The sequence below is a fragment of the Lepisosteus oculatus genome, chromosome 2 (genome assembly GCF_040954835.1).
Source record: "Lepisosteus oculatus isolate fLepOcu1 chromosome 2, fLepOcu1.hap2, whole genome shotgun sequence".
Classification (NCBI taxonomy): Eukaryota; Metazoa; Chordata; class Actinopteri; order Semionotiformes; family Lepisosteidae; genus Lepisosteus; species Lepisosteus oculatus.
In genome coordinates, this window is record NC_090697.1 from 67,019,431 (window position 1) to 67,034,610 (window position 15,180).

At 38.6% G+C, this 15,180-nt stretch overlaps 2 protein-coding genes and 2 non-coding genes across 5 annotated transcripts; 3 read left to right on the forward strand and 1 right to left on the reverse strand.

The window, feature by feature from the left end:
- Window positions 1-922: 922 nt before the first annotated feature.
- On the forward strand, window positions 923-6,125 carry rpl10 (ribosomal protein L10). Its single transcript, XM_006625573.3, has 6 exons — window positions 923-1,028; window positions 2,763-2,821; window positions 3,346-3,453; window positions 3,787-3,925; window positions 5,017-5,179; window positions 5,915-6,125. The coding sequence occupies exons 1-6, from the start codon at window positions 1,006-1,008 to the stop codon at window positions 6,068-6,070; spliced, it is 648 nt and encodes a 215-aa protein (XP_006625636.1). The 5' UTR covers window positions 923-1,005; the 3' UTR covers window positions 6,071-6,125.
- LOC138226757 (small nucleolar RNA SNORA70) lies at window positions 4,274-4,407 on the forward strand. The gene has a single exon (XR_011184678.1). It is a non-coding gene; the product is annotated as a small nucleolar RNA SNORA70 (small nucleolar RNA).
- Window positions 5,307-5,440, forward strand: LOC138226768 (small nucleolar RNA SNORA70). Its single transcript, XR_011184679.1, has one exon. It is a non-coding gene; the product is annotated as a small nucleolar RNA SNORA70 (small nucleolar RNA).
- Window positions 6,126-6,732: 607 nt separating the features above from the next.
- dnase1l1l (deoxyribonuclease I-like 1-like) lies at window positions 6,733-14,691 on the reverse strand. Of its 2 annotated transcripts, none has more exons than XM_015342574.2 (9): window positions 14,568-14,691; window positions 13,450-13,686; window positions 13,046-13,134; window positions 12,614-12,700; window positions 12,288-12,400; window positions 10,714-10,826; window positions 9,147-9,304; window positions 7,798-7,894; window positions 6,733-7,321 (listed from the first exon to the last, which is right to left on the reverse strand). In XM_015342574.2, the coding sequence occupies exons 2-9, from the start codon at window positions 13,582-13,584 to the stop codon at window positions 7,241-7,243; spliced, it is 873 nt and encodes a 290-aa protein (XP_015198060.1). In that variant the 5' UTR covers window positions 13,585-13,686; window positions 14,568-14,691; the 3' UTR covers window positions 6,733-7,240. The 2 variants fall into 2 exon arrangements, with proteins under 2 accessions (XP_015198060.1, XP_015198066.1); XM_015342580.2 differs by having other exon boundaries at window positions 7,231-7,321; window positions 9,179-9,304.
- Between the last annotated feature and the right edge of the window lie 489 nt (window positions 14,692-15,180).

Sequence of the window (15,180 nt, forward strand, 5' to 3'; positions counted from 1 at the left end):
ACACTGGAGGAAAAGAGCACAAGAGTCACTCCAAGCCTGAAGGTGCCAGACAGAACCCAGGAATCAGTAAAGAGTAGCAAATTAAGAATTACAAGCTCAAGGTGTCAAACCCATCAAACCCCAGGCAACTGTGCACTCCATTTCAGGAAATCCTCATCAGAGTCAGCTGATTTCTGGGCTCAAACCAGTGGCAGCTACAGGGCTCTACTGCATTCTAAAAGAGTGCCTTTAGACATTGAATAGCTTGTTATTTATCTTTTTATGTCACAAAAGGATTTACACCCTCATTTTGCAGTATCATTAAACTAATTTCATTGAAGGTGTGTTAGGAAGGTAAGTGCATGCTGTGCATATTCTGATGTGCATATTGTAATACAGAGCAAAAACAATATGCACAAAATGTCCACAGAGAGAAGAATATTTAAAAACATTTATATAATAAGTCATAAATGGTTCTTCTAAATCACTGTCAATGATCTGTATGATCTTTCCAAACCTGCAAAACTGTGCTTGCAAAATGTTTTTTTTCCCCTCGGTGAACGTCAGAAAATTACCTGCAACGTTAAATAGAAAGTCTAAAGAACTGCCTGCAAAAAAAAAAAATCGTATTTTCCGGTACTTTTTTCACGGCGATCATCCCTACCACCGGAAATGGCGCGTGGACTTAATGGAGGGGCGACCCTCGTATTTATACGAATATGAGAAAATCGTTCTTTTATTACAAAATTGTTTAATTGTTTCAAACCGTATATTAAATGATAAGGAAACTGATTTTTTTGGTCGAACCTAAAATAATAGTAATTGGTTTATCACGTTGAAATGACGCAGCGGAAGTAGTTCTCTCCCTCTTTCCTCCATTAGGTGAGTGTGGGGTGGCTGTAAGCCGGTTGCTGCTCCTTCACTTATAGTCAAATAAAACTTGTAAAATCATTTGGTGGTGTTCTAAAACGTCCTTATTTCGGTTTATTAAAGCATTATCTTTGTTTTTAATTGCAGATCGCAATCATGGGGCGCCGACCTGCCCGCTGGTGAGTGAAAAGGAGTATGCCACATTAGTGTTGAGAGTTGAGGCGCTTATAAAAATGGCAGCCAGGCTAGGCTTCAGTAGCTGGCCATGTGGATGTCATATAGCGAAATGTTGCTTCATAGATACCTCGCATATAAGGCAGCTTATCCACTGCAGTTCACCCTCATATACGCAAAAAGTTTTTTTTTTTTTTTGGTGTGACTGAATTTTATTATCTTGTTGAAATTTTGACTTTCTAAATTCCCGGAACGTGTACAACACAGGTTCAGTTTTGCCAAATAATATTTTCTATCAATATTTTAACTTATTTAACTCATGATGGTATCCAATCCAATTTAACATTTGTATACTGTTTATAAGTAGTTTGAATACTTTACCTCTGAAAGGGTTTCTGTAGCGTTGTCGCCTCGGTTTGGAAAATTCAACTTTCCGGTTGTGAATGTATAGAGACCACGCTGGTGACATGGCTTTCTCCTAACCGGTTTTTAAGATAAATATTAGACTATTATTGGAGTTAAATGTACCTCCTATTGGTGTGAAAAGTAAATCACTACTTTGAGGCTACTGCACTGTCAAGATCGATAATGTATGATAATTGGCGTGGTCTTAAAATGACGTTCTAGATGATTTTGATAGAGTGAATGTAATGAACATGTTACATGATTATCAAAAGTGACCCGAGGCCGGTTTTTATTTCATTACTTTGGTATATATCAATTAAGAAGTCTCATCACATTGCAAAAAAAGAACTAGAACGAGAGTTTAATTATCGGTTTTACCTGGTCATTTTGTTTCGTTTTGTCCAGGATTGGAATTTGTAGCAATATACATACAACGTTTTCAAAAGGATTAAATTACTTAATTATGCGTCATTAAGATTTTACTTAAGTTTGTGCATGGTGCTATGGGTGCAGTCATTCTAGAAAAGGGTAAAATAAATATTTTCTTTAAATATGCATTAAAATCTTTGTAGCACATTGGGAAAGCTGACTTAGTAACTAAGTTTGTAGCACTTAATGATTGCAGTATTTCCCTGTACATTGCACATTGTCTCTTTCTCAGTAGTCTGTAACCCTGGTCCTGGAGAGCCATAATGTAGTTAGTCTGTCAACCCAAATAACGTTATTGTGTTCCATAGAACTTGAAATTTTTCTTTTCTGTGTTCCAAATTTTGTCAACTTAACATCATTTGTGTAATTGTTCTAGGTCTTTAGAAACTACAAATTGATTTATTGGTTGCTAGTAAAATTAAATCTGGAACGATGCTCTTCAGGACCAGGGTTTGATACCCCTGTTCTATTGGACAGGAACAGTTGATCAGGATTGATTTAATATGATCTTTGATTGGCCTTTTGTGTCTGCAGGTTTTCTAGGGCTCTTTAAAGTAGCAGCACCTGAGAGATGTAGAGCAATCTATTTAAATGGTTCTGTTATATACCCCCCTTGCTCCTACCTTATACAGTACCCCCATCTACTGTCTCCTTTCATTGTGTTTATCTTGTGTATTTTTTTTGTAGTTGCTGTTTGAGAAGCCGTCTTTAAAGGTGCTATGTAAAATAGTTTATTATCATCATCATCAAGGCTGTAACTAGCTGATTAATTAAGAGCTCAATTGAATGGAAAGCCTACAGATACACTGGATCTGTTGGACAAGTATTGCACATCCCAGTTTTACATTGTTTATTATATAATGGTGATTTTATCGTGTGTTTAATGTTGAAATATTTTCTTTCAGTTACAGATACTGTAAGAACAAGCCTTACCCCAAGTCTCGGTTCTGTAGGGGTGTGCCTGGTGAGTTTTTGTTAAGCTATGAGTTTTTTCGGTTTCACGTGTTTAAATGTCCTCCTTTGAACTGTGTTCATTTATATGAATAATGCAATACATGTTGTGTAAAGCGCACCTCACAACATTGGAGGTTGATTATTCAGAGGACACCCATTAGTTGTCCTTTTTTAAACCTGAGATTTAACCTTTAATTGCAGTTTGACAAATATTTTGCTTTACATGTTTAGTAGTTACATCACATAACCCATTTTAACCACACTGTGTGAAGTCTAGAAAAATTCAAGTGCTGATTCATTCGAGCTTTTAAAAATGAATTAGTCTGCTTGAGCTACAAGCGTAAGATGCTTGATACAGGGATCTAGATTAAATGAAGTTAAGCTTGCGCACCAAACTTTTTAATGCATTCAGAAGACATTAAAGCAAGTATTTTTCAAGACATGCACAAAATGTGAGTTTCTCATCTGAAAGTATTTCAAAGCCTTTGGAAAAGCATTGAACGAGTGTGATTTTCATTTCTCTTTGATTTCTAGACCCCAAGATCCGGATCTTCGACTTGGGCAGAAAGAAGGCTAAGGTGGACGAGTTCCCCCTGTGCGGCCACATGGTGTCTGACGAGTATGAGCAGCTCTCTTCTGAAGGTGAGGTCAGATCTGGAGAAAGAGCTTGACGCCTTGTTCACTAACAGTGTATTTTAGTTGTTCCACCAGAATGGGGTTGTGATCTTCATGCAGTAGCCTTGTGTAGTTGACGCAGGACAGGTTAGTAAAGTGGATACACAGTTGATCCAGTATATGCGCAGAAATAAACTTGTATATTAGAAATGCCAGGGTTTAATGCTTTTGAATTCACTTAGTGCCGTAACAGAATGCACCCCTAGCTTTTGGCTCTTGGAACATCTTCCCTTCATTCGGACTGAGAGTGAGACTCGAAAGATTTTTTTGGAAACTGTCATATTCCTTTCTTTTCCTCAGCCCTGGAAGCTGCCCGTATCTGTGCCAACAAGTACATGGTGAAGACCTGCGGCAAGGATGGCTTCCACATCCGAGTCAGACTGCACCCCTTCCACGTCATCCGCATCAACAAAATGTTGTCCTGTGCTGGAGCTGATAGGTCAGTCTCAGGCTCTGACTATTATCGCCTTGCAGTGGTCAAGAACAGCAGGACCTGGAGTATTGGGGAAACTAAAAGCTACTTAGTTTCTAAGTCTCTGCCTCTAATAAGTAATTTAACTATTTTCAAAATAGATTGTGTTAAAAGACATTTTTAGCTAACAGGAATGCCATTTTATATTCATTAATCATAAATGTTAAGGGTGTGGTTTTGGCCTTTTTTAAAAAAAATTTGAGGAAAGTGGTAATAAGGAGTTTATTTCAAATTGACACCGGAATTAAATTCTGTTTTAAATTTAAGATTTGATGGCACCTTCAAGTTCGGGCTCTTGCATATTTAAGGATGAAACTGCAGCTTATTAAGCCGACCAGTCTGGTTGCAGTCTAGAGCTGGTGTGCAATGGCTGCAGACAGTGACTTCTCTGGTTGTGTATGTGCTCAGCTGTGCAGTACTGGGTGCTCTAAGGGACCTCTGAGACACTCATTCTAACCGTTGTATAAACCCTTTGTCCTGTTCATTTTCGGGACAGAAGCTGAATTGATAAAGGGTGGGTTTGGGGTTCTAGTTCATTTAGCAACCATATCAGAAGTTGTACAGTCTAGATTGGTTTAATCTTTACGGCAAGTATAAAGCAGTAAATATATGAGATGCCAATCATTTTAGTAACTTGGCCCAAACCATCGGCCAAACAAAAGGCTTCTTAATAGTTTTCAAGCTGAAATGTTGGATGTACAGCTAAGCTTTTCCAGTCCTTGCAAATCCAGTAGTTATGACTAAAGGACTTCTATAGTTTGAAAATTGCATGAATTCCTCAGTCAGGTTCTATATGGATATAGAATTTTTAATGACTTCACTACATGATGGGCTAATAGTTCACAAGTTTGGCTTGTAGCCTCTACTAGTTACAGTATCTTTCCTTCCTGAGCATTCTGATTAGTCGAATCGTTATTTTCTTTATTAGCTTGATAAATCTTGAAACCCCAACCCTTAACCAAAGGCAAATGAACTCATGGTTCTGAGGGATCTGGAGTTTTACGTGCTCTGCTGTGAGGAGGTGTGCTATATAAATCGATCTTTCTCCTGTCCCTCAGGCTCCAGACTGGAATGCGAGGTGCCTTTGGAAAACCCCAAGGCACTGTGGCTCGAGTGCATATTGGCCAGGTGATCATGTCCGTCCGCACCAAGACCCAGAACAAGGAGCATATCATCGAAGCCCTGCGTCGGGCCAAGTTCAAGTTCCCAGGGCGCCAGAAGGTAACATGGCCTGCCTAAACTGGAGCCTTTATACTTCTAGTTCTTCGTACACAACTTGGAGTAATTTTCATCACCTTTCAGTGCATTCCAGTTGGAAGTAATTAAAGTGAATAACCAACATCTAAATTTGCAGCTTATTAAGCCGACCAGTCTGGTTGCAGTCTAGAGCTGGTGTGCAATGGCTGCAGACAGTGACTTCTCTGGTTGTGTATGTGCTCAGCTGTGCAGTGCTGGGTGCTCTAAGGGACCTCTGAGACACTGCAGTTTTAAGTCAGACTGGAAATTACCGCAAGAACAGGTTAAGGCAACATTGTTCCGGTGGTTTCCACCATCTCTTAACTGTTTGCTTTAATGAAAACATGTGGTTTCTGTTTAATTATTGCACTTGGGGTTGCAATATGTAGCTTATTATAAACTTATCAACTCTCGAGGAAACAGTTTTGAGTAGAAAAAGTCTGAAAAAGTTTTTTTATAGGTGTAAAAAATGTTGACTTTGGCTTATTATAATTGATTAAAGTTGTACACTTTGTGATTTTGGGCTTTTCCCTCAAGTGAGCCAGAGTGTTTCATATTAATACCACAACTTAGGTAGGGCCCTACACATTACACTTTTGTAATCCTGGTTTTTCATCATTTTGTGGTTTTAGGATACACCATGTATGCTAATTTTTAAATAGTTCAGTTTGATGTAGTTGTTTCCCAAATTAACCTGAACCTCACTCTTCACTTCATCAGATCCACATCTCCAAGAAGTATGGCTTCACCAAGTTCAACGCCACTGACTTTGATGACATGATTCAGGAGAAGAGGCTGATCCCTGATGGCTGTGGGGTGAAATACATCCCCAGCCGTGGGCCCCTGGACCGCTGGCGTGCCTTGCATGCTGTCTAAACCAATTGCAGTCTCTGTGTTTCTACAAACAGACCAATAAACACTTTGAAGGTGATCAGAGACTCTTGACCTTTCATTTAGATATTTGGCCTTTTTTTGTCATCTTATTTCCAGTTCATGAAAGCATAATACCCCCACCATTGTAACTTGATTACTTGTAGGGATTTGAGCCATAAGAGCTTGTTCCTCGGTTTTTATTCCAATCTAGTTTTCAAATGCCTAATTGTACCAAATGATAGTTAACTAGTAATTGATTATCTGAATATTATGTATACCAGTTAAGTATAAGGTGGTGAATATAGGCTCTCTGGAAGCGGGATAGGAGATCACAACTGGTCTTCAAATTGAGGGATAAACCTTTTCATTTATAAGATGAAGAGCTTGCTGCTATGAAGTGGACTCAGGAACTTGAGGATCTTGGTTTTGGGATGAGGCGCTGTCTAGAAACTGCAAGTGGCGAAAAGGTAGTTAAGCTGACTCGAGAGGAATACAATTTTTTTAAAATGTTTACAGTATGTTGAAAGGATTGTCATTTTACAGGTTTTGTTTCCATCATATAAATAGAACTTGCCTATGAGATTCGTTCATTCTCCAAAGTTGTTAATGCAATCAAAGTATTTAGTAGTGTTATGTATCCAAAGACACTGTCCACTTTAGCATCTACAAATATTTTTTAATAGATCCTTGTCATTTGTAGGTTTTGCAGTAACTTGAGATCAAAATGCTTTAATGCATATTTTATTAAAGAGACCAAATCATTTTTGTACCTACAACAGAAGTCAAACTAACAGCTGAACTGCCCAAATTAAATCAAAACTGATGTGGTTTGACAAAGGTTTCCTGATTCTAATCGGTGGAAAGCAGACATCAATATTTTAGTCTGCGAATGACCTGTGAACCACAATTCTTAGTTCAAGCAAAAGAGAACTTGGGAGTAGTTTGGAGATCATTTTTCCAAGAGTTTAAGAATCTTGAAGAGTTTATGATTGATGACTTCATACTGTGGGGTGATCCCTGTCTGGAACTCGCAGCTATTCTAGAGTAGGATGTGATCTTTTGACAATATTCTGTTCAGTAAAAGCTGAATCAGACTTCAGACTTCAACCTGAAGACCAACATCATTTTCTTTGGTGCTGGACGTTAGAGTTCATCCAGGATGACACCTGAAGGTCAGAGTTCATGGCGATGCAGATATCTGGAGTTAGGTTTCAAGTTGACCTCCACAGGATAGTGGTCACTTACTTCCAGTGCCTAAAGTAGTCCCCGTAAGAAAGCACATTCAAGATTTAATATGCAGTATGGTATGGCTGGAGTAAAAATTGCATTGGTGGCTAAACTAATCACCCTCTAGAGCACTAGCTATTGTATACTGAATTCCAATATTAAGGTGTTCATAATTTGGACATTAGTATTTCCAAGCTTCTAGTTCATTCAACCGCTTAGGAACATTATATTGAATGGGACTTCCGATCCAGAGGTCACTGGTTCAAATCTCAGGTATGTCATTAGTTAATTTTGATTAGTATTTCACAAACAACTAAGGAAACACTGCTGGGGTTGGGAGTAATTCCTGCAGTAGTCACTATGGCTGTCCTTGGCTCTACTGTGAGCGCTATGGGCTAACTGTTGCAGTGCCTACATCTAAAACAGGATTAGTTTTGAAAACTATCCCCTATTATTTAACTGAATCAGAGCAATTTGGTTTTCTTCAGTGTTGTCCCTCTCACCTGTTTCTCAGAGAGATGGAATTCCTTCTTGAAGTTAAATGGTCGAGCTGATTTTGGAACAATCCCATTGAGGAATTCTGTGCCGTGTACCACAATCCTAGAGGAAATGACAACAGAGGTTGAATTGAAAAAAAAGTATATTTTACTAAATGTACTATTTTTTTACTGGTTATTTCACATTATGAATTCAAAAAGGATGAAAGAAAGACAACGGCAAAACATTTTAATCGCGAGGTGTGTGATTTGTCATCTTGTCACATGTTTGTGAGAAGAGTGATTCTTCTCTGTCTGTCCTTCACAGACAGCACTGGATCTGGGACTGCACTTACATGACAGTAAACTAATTTTGGTATGAATTCAAAAAACAGTATTTGAGAAAGATTATTGGCCAATTTGAAGCTAATATACAGTATAGTAGGAACCAGCACTACAAGAGAGCATATTACTACCAGCATGTTAACACCAGATTTACTTACAAGGCCAGTATTTGACAATTGGTATAATTGCAATGTTTTGCAAACCTATTCTGAGCTCCTGATACCAGTCCAAATGTATTCACCTAGCTTTATGTATTTAATTGCTACCCAATGTGTTTTAAATCAAGAATGTCAGGATGCCGATCTTGCTGGTGTTCACTGGTGTTATTCAATTGTTCCTGTGTCCCTGTGTGTTCTGAAATTGACAGGCATCCTGTCCCATTTTACTTACAGCTTACACTTAAGGTATAGTCTCCAGGTCACAGCATCCCTTACAGGGAAGAAGAAGCTTTTGATCATGGATGGATGCTTTTGCATCCAAAACCTCGACTGGAAAAGTATGGGTACAGGACATATGTGGGGCCCACCTTCAGAGACGATTCTGACCAGAATAGACCTGACCTGAATAGATCCCAGGAACCAAGAGTGATGCATCAGCAACTATAATGACCATCCCGCTGTGCGACCAGAATACAGCATGATTTGCCTGCCTGTCCAATCTTAACCTGTACAGCTCAAATTCAATTCAATTCAATTTATTTTTATATAGTGCCTTTCACAACAAGGTTGCCCCAAGGGACATGGAAGAGTATAATCTGACCTTTTATTTTGTTTCATAGTCTTTGCTCATGTCAAGTATTGGCCCTGGAGTCTCTAACTGGGGAAGACACAATAACAAAAGCGGAGCGATCAAGGAGAGGAAGTGGGTATTTGAATTGAGCTACTAACTTGTCTTTCAGATGTGGGAAGATTCAGAAGTACCTGGAGAAAATCAGTGTGAACCTTAAGTGGCATTTAAAAGGCCTGACAATTTATGCTGGGTAAATACACAGGCCAGACACATGGATTAAACAGAAAGTGCAATACGGAAACCTGTCATAAGCACAGTGAGTTTTCTCGCTCACAGTTGTGTCCTCCTCATCTCCAATCAGCCAGTGGAAATCTGGGTTTTTCCGCAGACTGATGGTGTCCCAGCACTTTGCAGATACATAGCTGCAGGCTGCATTGAGATCTCCAAGGAACATGACATTCTTCAAGAAAAAAGAACAATCAAGGAAATGAGAGTAAAGAGCTAGAAAAAATGTATACTGTTGACAATTAAAACAAAAACTGCTGGACTGAAACTGAAGGCCTGCAGGCCTGATCTGGTCAACTGCCAGGGGCTCAGCACAGCAGGCTGTACTTATAATGGCAGATGGAAGATGTACTGTATACTGAAAACAAATTTCCCCCAGGGGATAATACAGCTTGAATCAAATTGAAGTAAATTGACCAGTAGGTGGCATACCCTCTACTTCTGCTAGGGCAGTGATTCTCAGACTTGGAATAGCATACTCCTGTGTCTGCAGATGTTTGCTTCTTTGCAGTTCTAATTCACTTGCTAATTTTTAAATTAAAAATATATATATACCTCTGATCCTAAGATTTGTAATTACTATGAGCCATCTGCTTGTTACTGAATTTCAAGAGTGCCCACATTCAGCTGTAATCCTGAAATATATATTGGACTCAGGCAGAAACACTGACTCACAGGGGAGCTGTATTATACACTGCCATGCTCACCTGTGTCTCTTCCTCATCTATTGGCCACCTATTAAGAGCTATTTAGCCAGAAATAAGGGAACAATTGCTTGATACACAAGTTCAGGGGAGGATATTTAAAGTTGTGCATGTTGAAACAGTTGGAAACTATGTCATTTTTTTCAAATCAAAGACTGAGTGCAGAAAAAAGTCTAAATCGGCAAGCAGATCAGTTACAGACACCAATCAGCACTGCTCGTTAAGGGTCTAGCTGGAACATAAGCAGCCCCAGGACCAGGACTGAGGACCACTGTGCTAGAGCCCAGACACCAGACACTGTTAAAGCCAATACCCTGGCTTCGCTCAGAAAAAGGCTGGATGAGATCCTTGTGTCAATTAAGCATTAACATCCAAAGGGCTAGATTGACATATCCGTAGGGTCAAGAACATGGAAAAAATCGGGTGTCAACAAAGCACTCAAGCCTTCCAGGTTCGCATTCCCGATACACTGAATTACTTTATCATAAAATCAAAGTTGGCTCTGAAACTCTCCTCCCTTGCCTTGCCTTCTACAGTTTTTCTGATCAATTGAATGCGTTCATAATTCTCGGTGTAAAACTGTCTGGTGAAGCCCTCACGCTGACCTTATTTCAAGTTAACTAAAAGGGTCAATCTATTTATTCCTTTTTAAATTTTTATTTTTATTATTTCATGCTAACATTTCATTCAATTTACTATTTGTGAGCTCAGCTGCAGAAAATTGACGTTTTCTTTCTAAATATCTGAAACCCTCCACAAGCAGATTTGGAGATACTTGTTCTAGGGGGAAAGATACAATAAGAGCTTATTTTCGAAGCTTGTGTGACATTTCACATCATTGCAGTCATCAATGACTGGTTCTTTATGAAGGGGGTCTGACCCTTGTTCTCCAGTGCTTCTTGATCCCTTGGAAGACCTGGAAGAGCTCATCGATCTCTTGCATGGCTGTCTTCGGGCAGGTATGATGGCCCACAAGAACGAAATCCTTCACCGCTGCAAGTGAATGAAAAAAAATATTGGAGGAAAACTCACAGTTGATTCATTCAGCTGTATACATCTGTCACTTTCATCCAGTTCCTGATGACACCTAGACTACTGAAGCCTGAAATGACTAGAACAGGGAATGAGAAAACAGAAATGTCACAAACAGGTAACATCACAGGATGGATGAGTGAAAAGCTTTGATCATAAAAGAGTAAATTATGCTTTGAAAAAAATGCCTATCAAACTCATTTCCTGGAGCACCAAAGGCTCTTTCGGTTTTCCCATCAATTCTCTATTAAAATAACAAGAGATTATTTAGTTTACCTAACTAAACCATTACATTCTAGGTTTTTGTTTTAAACATACTTTTTATTTTTTAAAGGGGTGGAGATTTTAAATTGTGTTAAACTTTTTTGTAAGTGACCTGAATTCTCCAATTAATGAGCTGGAAAGAATTTACAAAGGTCAATTAAAGAGTGTGGTAACAGGCATGTCATCACCATCTCAGATACTCCCTCTGAGTAATGAAGACATTATGGTAACAAATTATGTTGAGCAGATAATGATTACTGACATCCTGAAATGTATTATTCATACTGACATAATAGCCTTTTCATTTAGAGCACGTCAAGGGAAGTAGTAGTACATATAATCCTTTTGGCTTTGGGTGTAGAAAAACGTCAATACTATGCATCCAGCTTCCTGGATTCCATTCCAATAATTCTGTTATTAATGGAGTTCATGAGGAATGACAGCAGCCGAAGACTGAGAGAAGGTAGAACTGTTTATTGAGATGCGAAGACTTGGCTTAACCCGCTTGGCTGAGGGCCAACCCCCCCCGGCCATTAGACGGGGAGGGTAGGACCCCCATGTGACCAATTGGGCAGCTGCAAAGGTGGAGAAGAGGGGTGCACAAAATGAGCGAGGAAGAAGAGAGGGTGACGTTTGGTACATATGGAGTCTGAGTGCATAAGTCAGAATTACTTAGAGTTTGCAGCAGCTGGGTTTAATGAGCTTGGCTGCCTTCATTCCTCCCGAACTTTCATTAAATTTGACCCAGCTGTAACAGGTGGCTATCACATTTCAATGTCACAACATCTATGACAAACTAGAGCTGCTGGTTTCTACCAATCTGGAATCATCTTCCAAGGATCATCACCCATGATGATGCCTTTTTCCAAGGTGATTTACCGTTAGTACTGTAATTGCATTTAATGCAATAGAACTTGGGAAGCTCCCTTTTCCTGTGAAACATACATTCCTGTAACATAATGCAATATGTTACATTAGGTTTTGATTCACTTGGTAATACACACAATAGATACTACATCACAGATAATAACAGATAATTAGAGCTGGTAAGGTGTAGACAACCAAAATACAAAGCAGATTATCTCTGTAGCTTTTAATCTTGAGAGTGCAGAGCTCTACATATCATACAGCAAACTTCTCCCCATCTGTCAAACTCACCAGTTTGGGGGCAGTGGAAACGCACTATAAAAGGCTCCCTTGAAAACACATCAGCCTTCTCTTTCTGTGAGGTGGGATACTGATATTGATCTCGAACCTGCAACACATCATCCCTGAGACAAAGAAACAGACTGAAGTAATGTGCACAGTCATAAAATAAAGTCACTATTATTTTCAGGATAACCTTGATATATAACATCCTTAAATTATTTTACTACACAAATCTTGTCAAACAACAGGCATTATAATAACAAAAAGCAGGGAGAAGTGTGGTCAGACTAAATTGATTGCAATAATTCAGAAGAAGAGAAGGAAGATACATTTACCTGAATATGTAAACATATTGCTCCTTGTAGCTTTTCTTCCCCACTCTGTCACTTTCGACAAAGGCATATGAATGGACTTCATCAAACCTGATTTATACATCAGAAAAGCAAATAATTCCGCTTGTAATTATTCATAACAACTCACAGAAGAGGAGCAGAAGAGCAAAAGAGTGGCAGTATTAAAAATAAATCTCATTATTATATATTAGTGTTCGTGCACAGGTCGAGGTTATAATGTTATTTTTGTTCTACTTGTTATGTCTTAAAACTAAAACCACTTCCACAAAAATAACTTAACAATTCCCATGTATTGAGTTATATACAAATGTATTTTTCCAGAACTCTCTTACCGTGTCAAAACTCTGAAAGCATGATACTTGGCCAAAGAACAAACCAGGAACACCACTGGTCAAGTACCTTTTGCCTGCGTACCTGTTAAGCTCTTTTACTAGTGCAGGGATAACTTTCCCCTTCGAGTCACGCACTTCCTGTATCAGACACACATCACAGCGCGTGATGATCTGCACAAACGAAATTACAAAGTAAGGGGGAGCTCAGCTATAAACATAAAGAGATTCTGGCGTATACATTTCAAAGAAAACCACAAACAAACAGAGAAACAAGCAAGCAATCAAACAATGGAAAATTTCTGATATTATTGCATACATGTCCTACATTTCTTGTGGCATCTCTATAGAACCTTGCTTTAATCTGTTATACCTGGAATACAATACTTAAACTGTGCTCTAAACCATTTTCCAATGTTAAAATCCACCATGATTATTCTGATTACATCAAACCCGGCAAGTCAGTTACAACACTGTCAGTGACGGCACCTTGACCAAAATGTCCATGACGTTCTTGTTGCTGGCCTTCGTCTCTCCAAAGCTCCTGATGTTGAAAGCACAGATTTTAAAAGGCAGGGCTATCCGCCAGAGACACAGGAATGCAATGAGGACGGCAGCCTTCATGGTGTACTTTCGGATGGCTGCGAGGTCTGTACTGTAGGGCACTGTTTAGGTTCTACCGATTTCCTAAAGAGCAATAAGTAACCTCACATGAACATTTGACAGCTGTCGGCATAAAAACAAAAAGGAGAATTACATGTAAGAAAAACAAGGTGGCCTAAATGAATCAAATTATTTCATGTCATTTTTTATTGAGATTTTGTTTAGTCTTTATTTCCATATTTTGCCATTGTTGGACATAAAATGTCTGGGACTACATGACTTGAGTTTCCTCTTACATAAGACGTTTTAAGGCAACTACAAAACTCGTGACTTTGATGTTAGCAACTCTTCTTCTAAGATATTTTCTTTTATTTGGAAATACCAGTCTTAAACTATTCTCTCAAGTTTCATGAAGTAAGGAACACAAGTTCCCAGGTCACAACTGCAGTGCAGTTTACTTTTGACAGTAGTTAACCTGCAGTTTCTCCTTCTCTCTCACACATACACATGTATATTTTACACATTGTTTTGCCTTTAGAGAACAGATAGTCGAGAATAAAAATTGTTGTTGTTGATTTAATGAAAAAAACATGCTTTCGGTTTATTTATAGTTTTCTATCTGAAATACATAGATAATTAATTAGACTAGAAAATATGCACAAAATTTGTTCATTGTAAAGAAATCTTTCAGTACAAGACAGGAATTAAAACTCTCATACTAGACTATAGTCTGTTGAGAAAATGACAATGACAAAAACAAAACAAAAAATTAAGACATCTGATGAAAAACTATTTAAAAAAGAATTGATTTATCACTTATAGTTTAGAGATAACTCAGCATTAGGTTACTGTACATAAAGGGAAAATGTTTCATTCCGCTAAAAATGCTGCCATACAAAAAGTTTTAGATTTCCTCCATTATTGTAGCCTTAAAAGTAGACTCTTTATCTATGTCAATAATTACTAAACACACCAGAAAAAGAAAAATGTATAGTGACACTTACTGTCAGAGTTCAGACATCGGGAATGTCTATCTTTCCATTCCTGTTGGTCTTGACCCATATTTTAAATTAAGGGCCCATGAGCTGAGTTCTCAGTTGAACAATTGGAGCCATGCAGGTGGGCATGGTCGAGTTCTCTTTAAGAGATTTGCTGTGTCAATACCCTGTCAGCAGGCTGCTTTCTCTAGAATGCCAACAGTGTGCTCTGCTCCACAATAGGTGCTGTGTCCATTCAGAAACACTCCAAAAACAATGCCACCCAACCACAGCCCATGGTTCCAACAGCGACTCTCCTGGTATGATTCTCATCACAAACAGCTAACCTGACCATCCTGTGGAGTAAAGAATAGGGTTTGTGCTACATACAAATACTTTAGCATCCAAAGGTGCTCAGAAGGACAATGCACATATTTTATATGTGGGTATCTCTCCCTTTTCTCGTAGCAATGTAAACTTTCTGCATGAGTGGCAAATCAAAACCATCACAACTAGGCCATATAAGTTATCCAAAATATGGTTTGTATCCACTAGCACAAAAAAATAGACTACATATTAAGAAATATGCACTTTGTTTTATATCACATGCATTATAGTTCTTGAATTGGTTTGTGTGCTG

What these genes read in the sequence shown, in the direction of transcription:
- dnase1l1l (XM_015342574.2), bottom strand. Translation starts at nt 13,584, where the DNA reads ATGAAGGCTGCCGTCCTCATTGCATTCCTGTGTCTCTGGCGGATAGCC. An exon ending in AGAAGCACTGGAGAACAAGG is followed by an intron (nt 9,305 to 10,713) that starts GTCAGACCCCCT and finishes TTTTTCTTGAAG; the next exon opens with AATGTCATGTTCCTTGGAGA. An exon ending in TCCATCTCTCTGAGAAACAG is followed by an intron (nt 7,322 to 7,797) that starts GTGAGAGGGACA and finishes GGACTACTTTAG; the next exon opens with GCACTGGAAGTAAGTGACCA.
- rpl10 (XM_006625573.3), top strand. Translation starts at nt 1,006, where the DNA reads ATGGGGCGCCGACCTGCCCGCTG. An exon ending in GGGCGCCGACCTGCCCGCTG is followed by an intron (nt 1,029 to 2,762) that starts GTGAGTGAAAAG and finishes ATTTTCTTTCAG; the next exon opens with TTACAGATACTGTAAGAACA. An exon ending in TGAGCAGCTCTCTTCTGAAG is followed by an intron (nt 3,454 to 3,786) that starts GTGAGGTCAGAT and finishes TCTTTTCCTCAG; the next exon opens with CCCTGGAAGCTGCCCGTATC.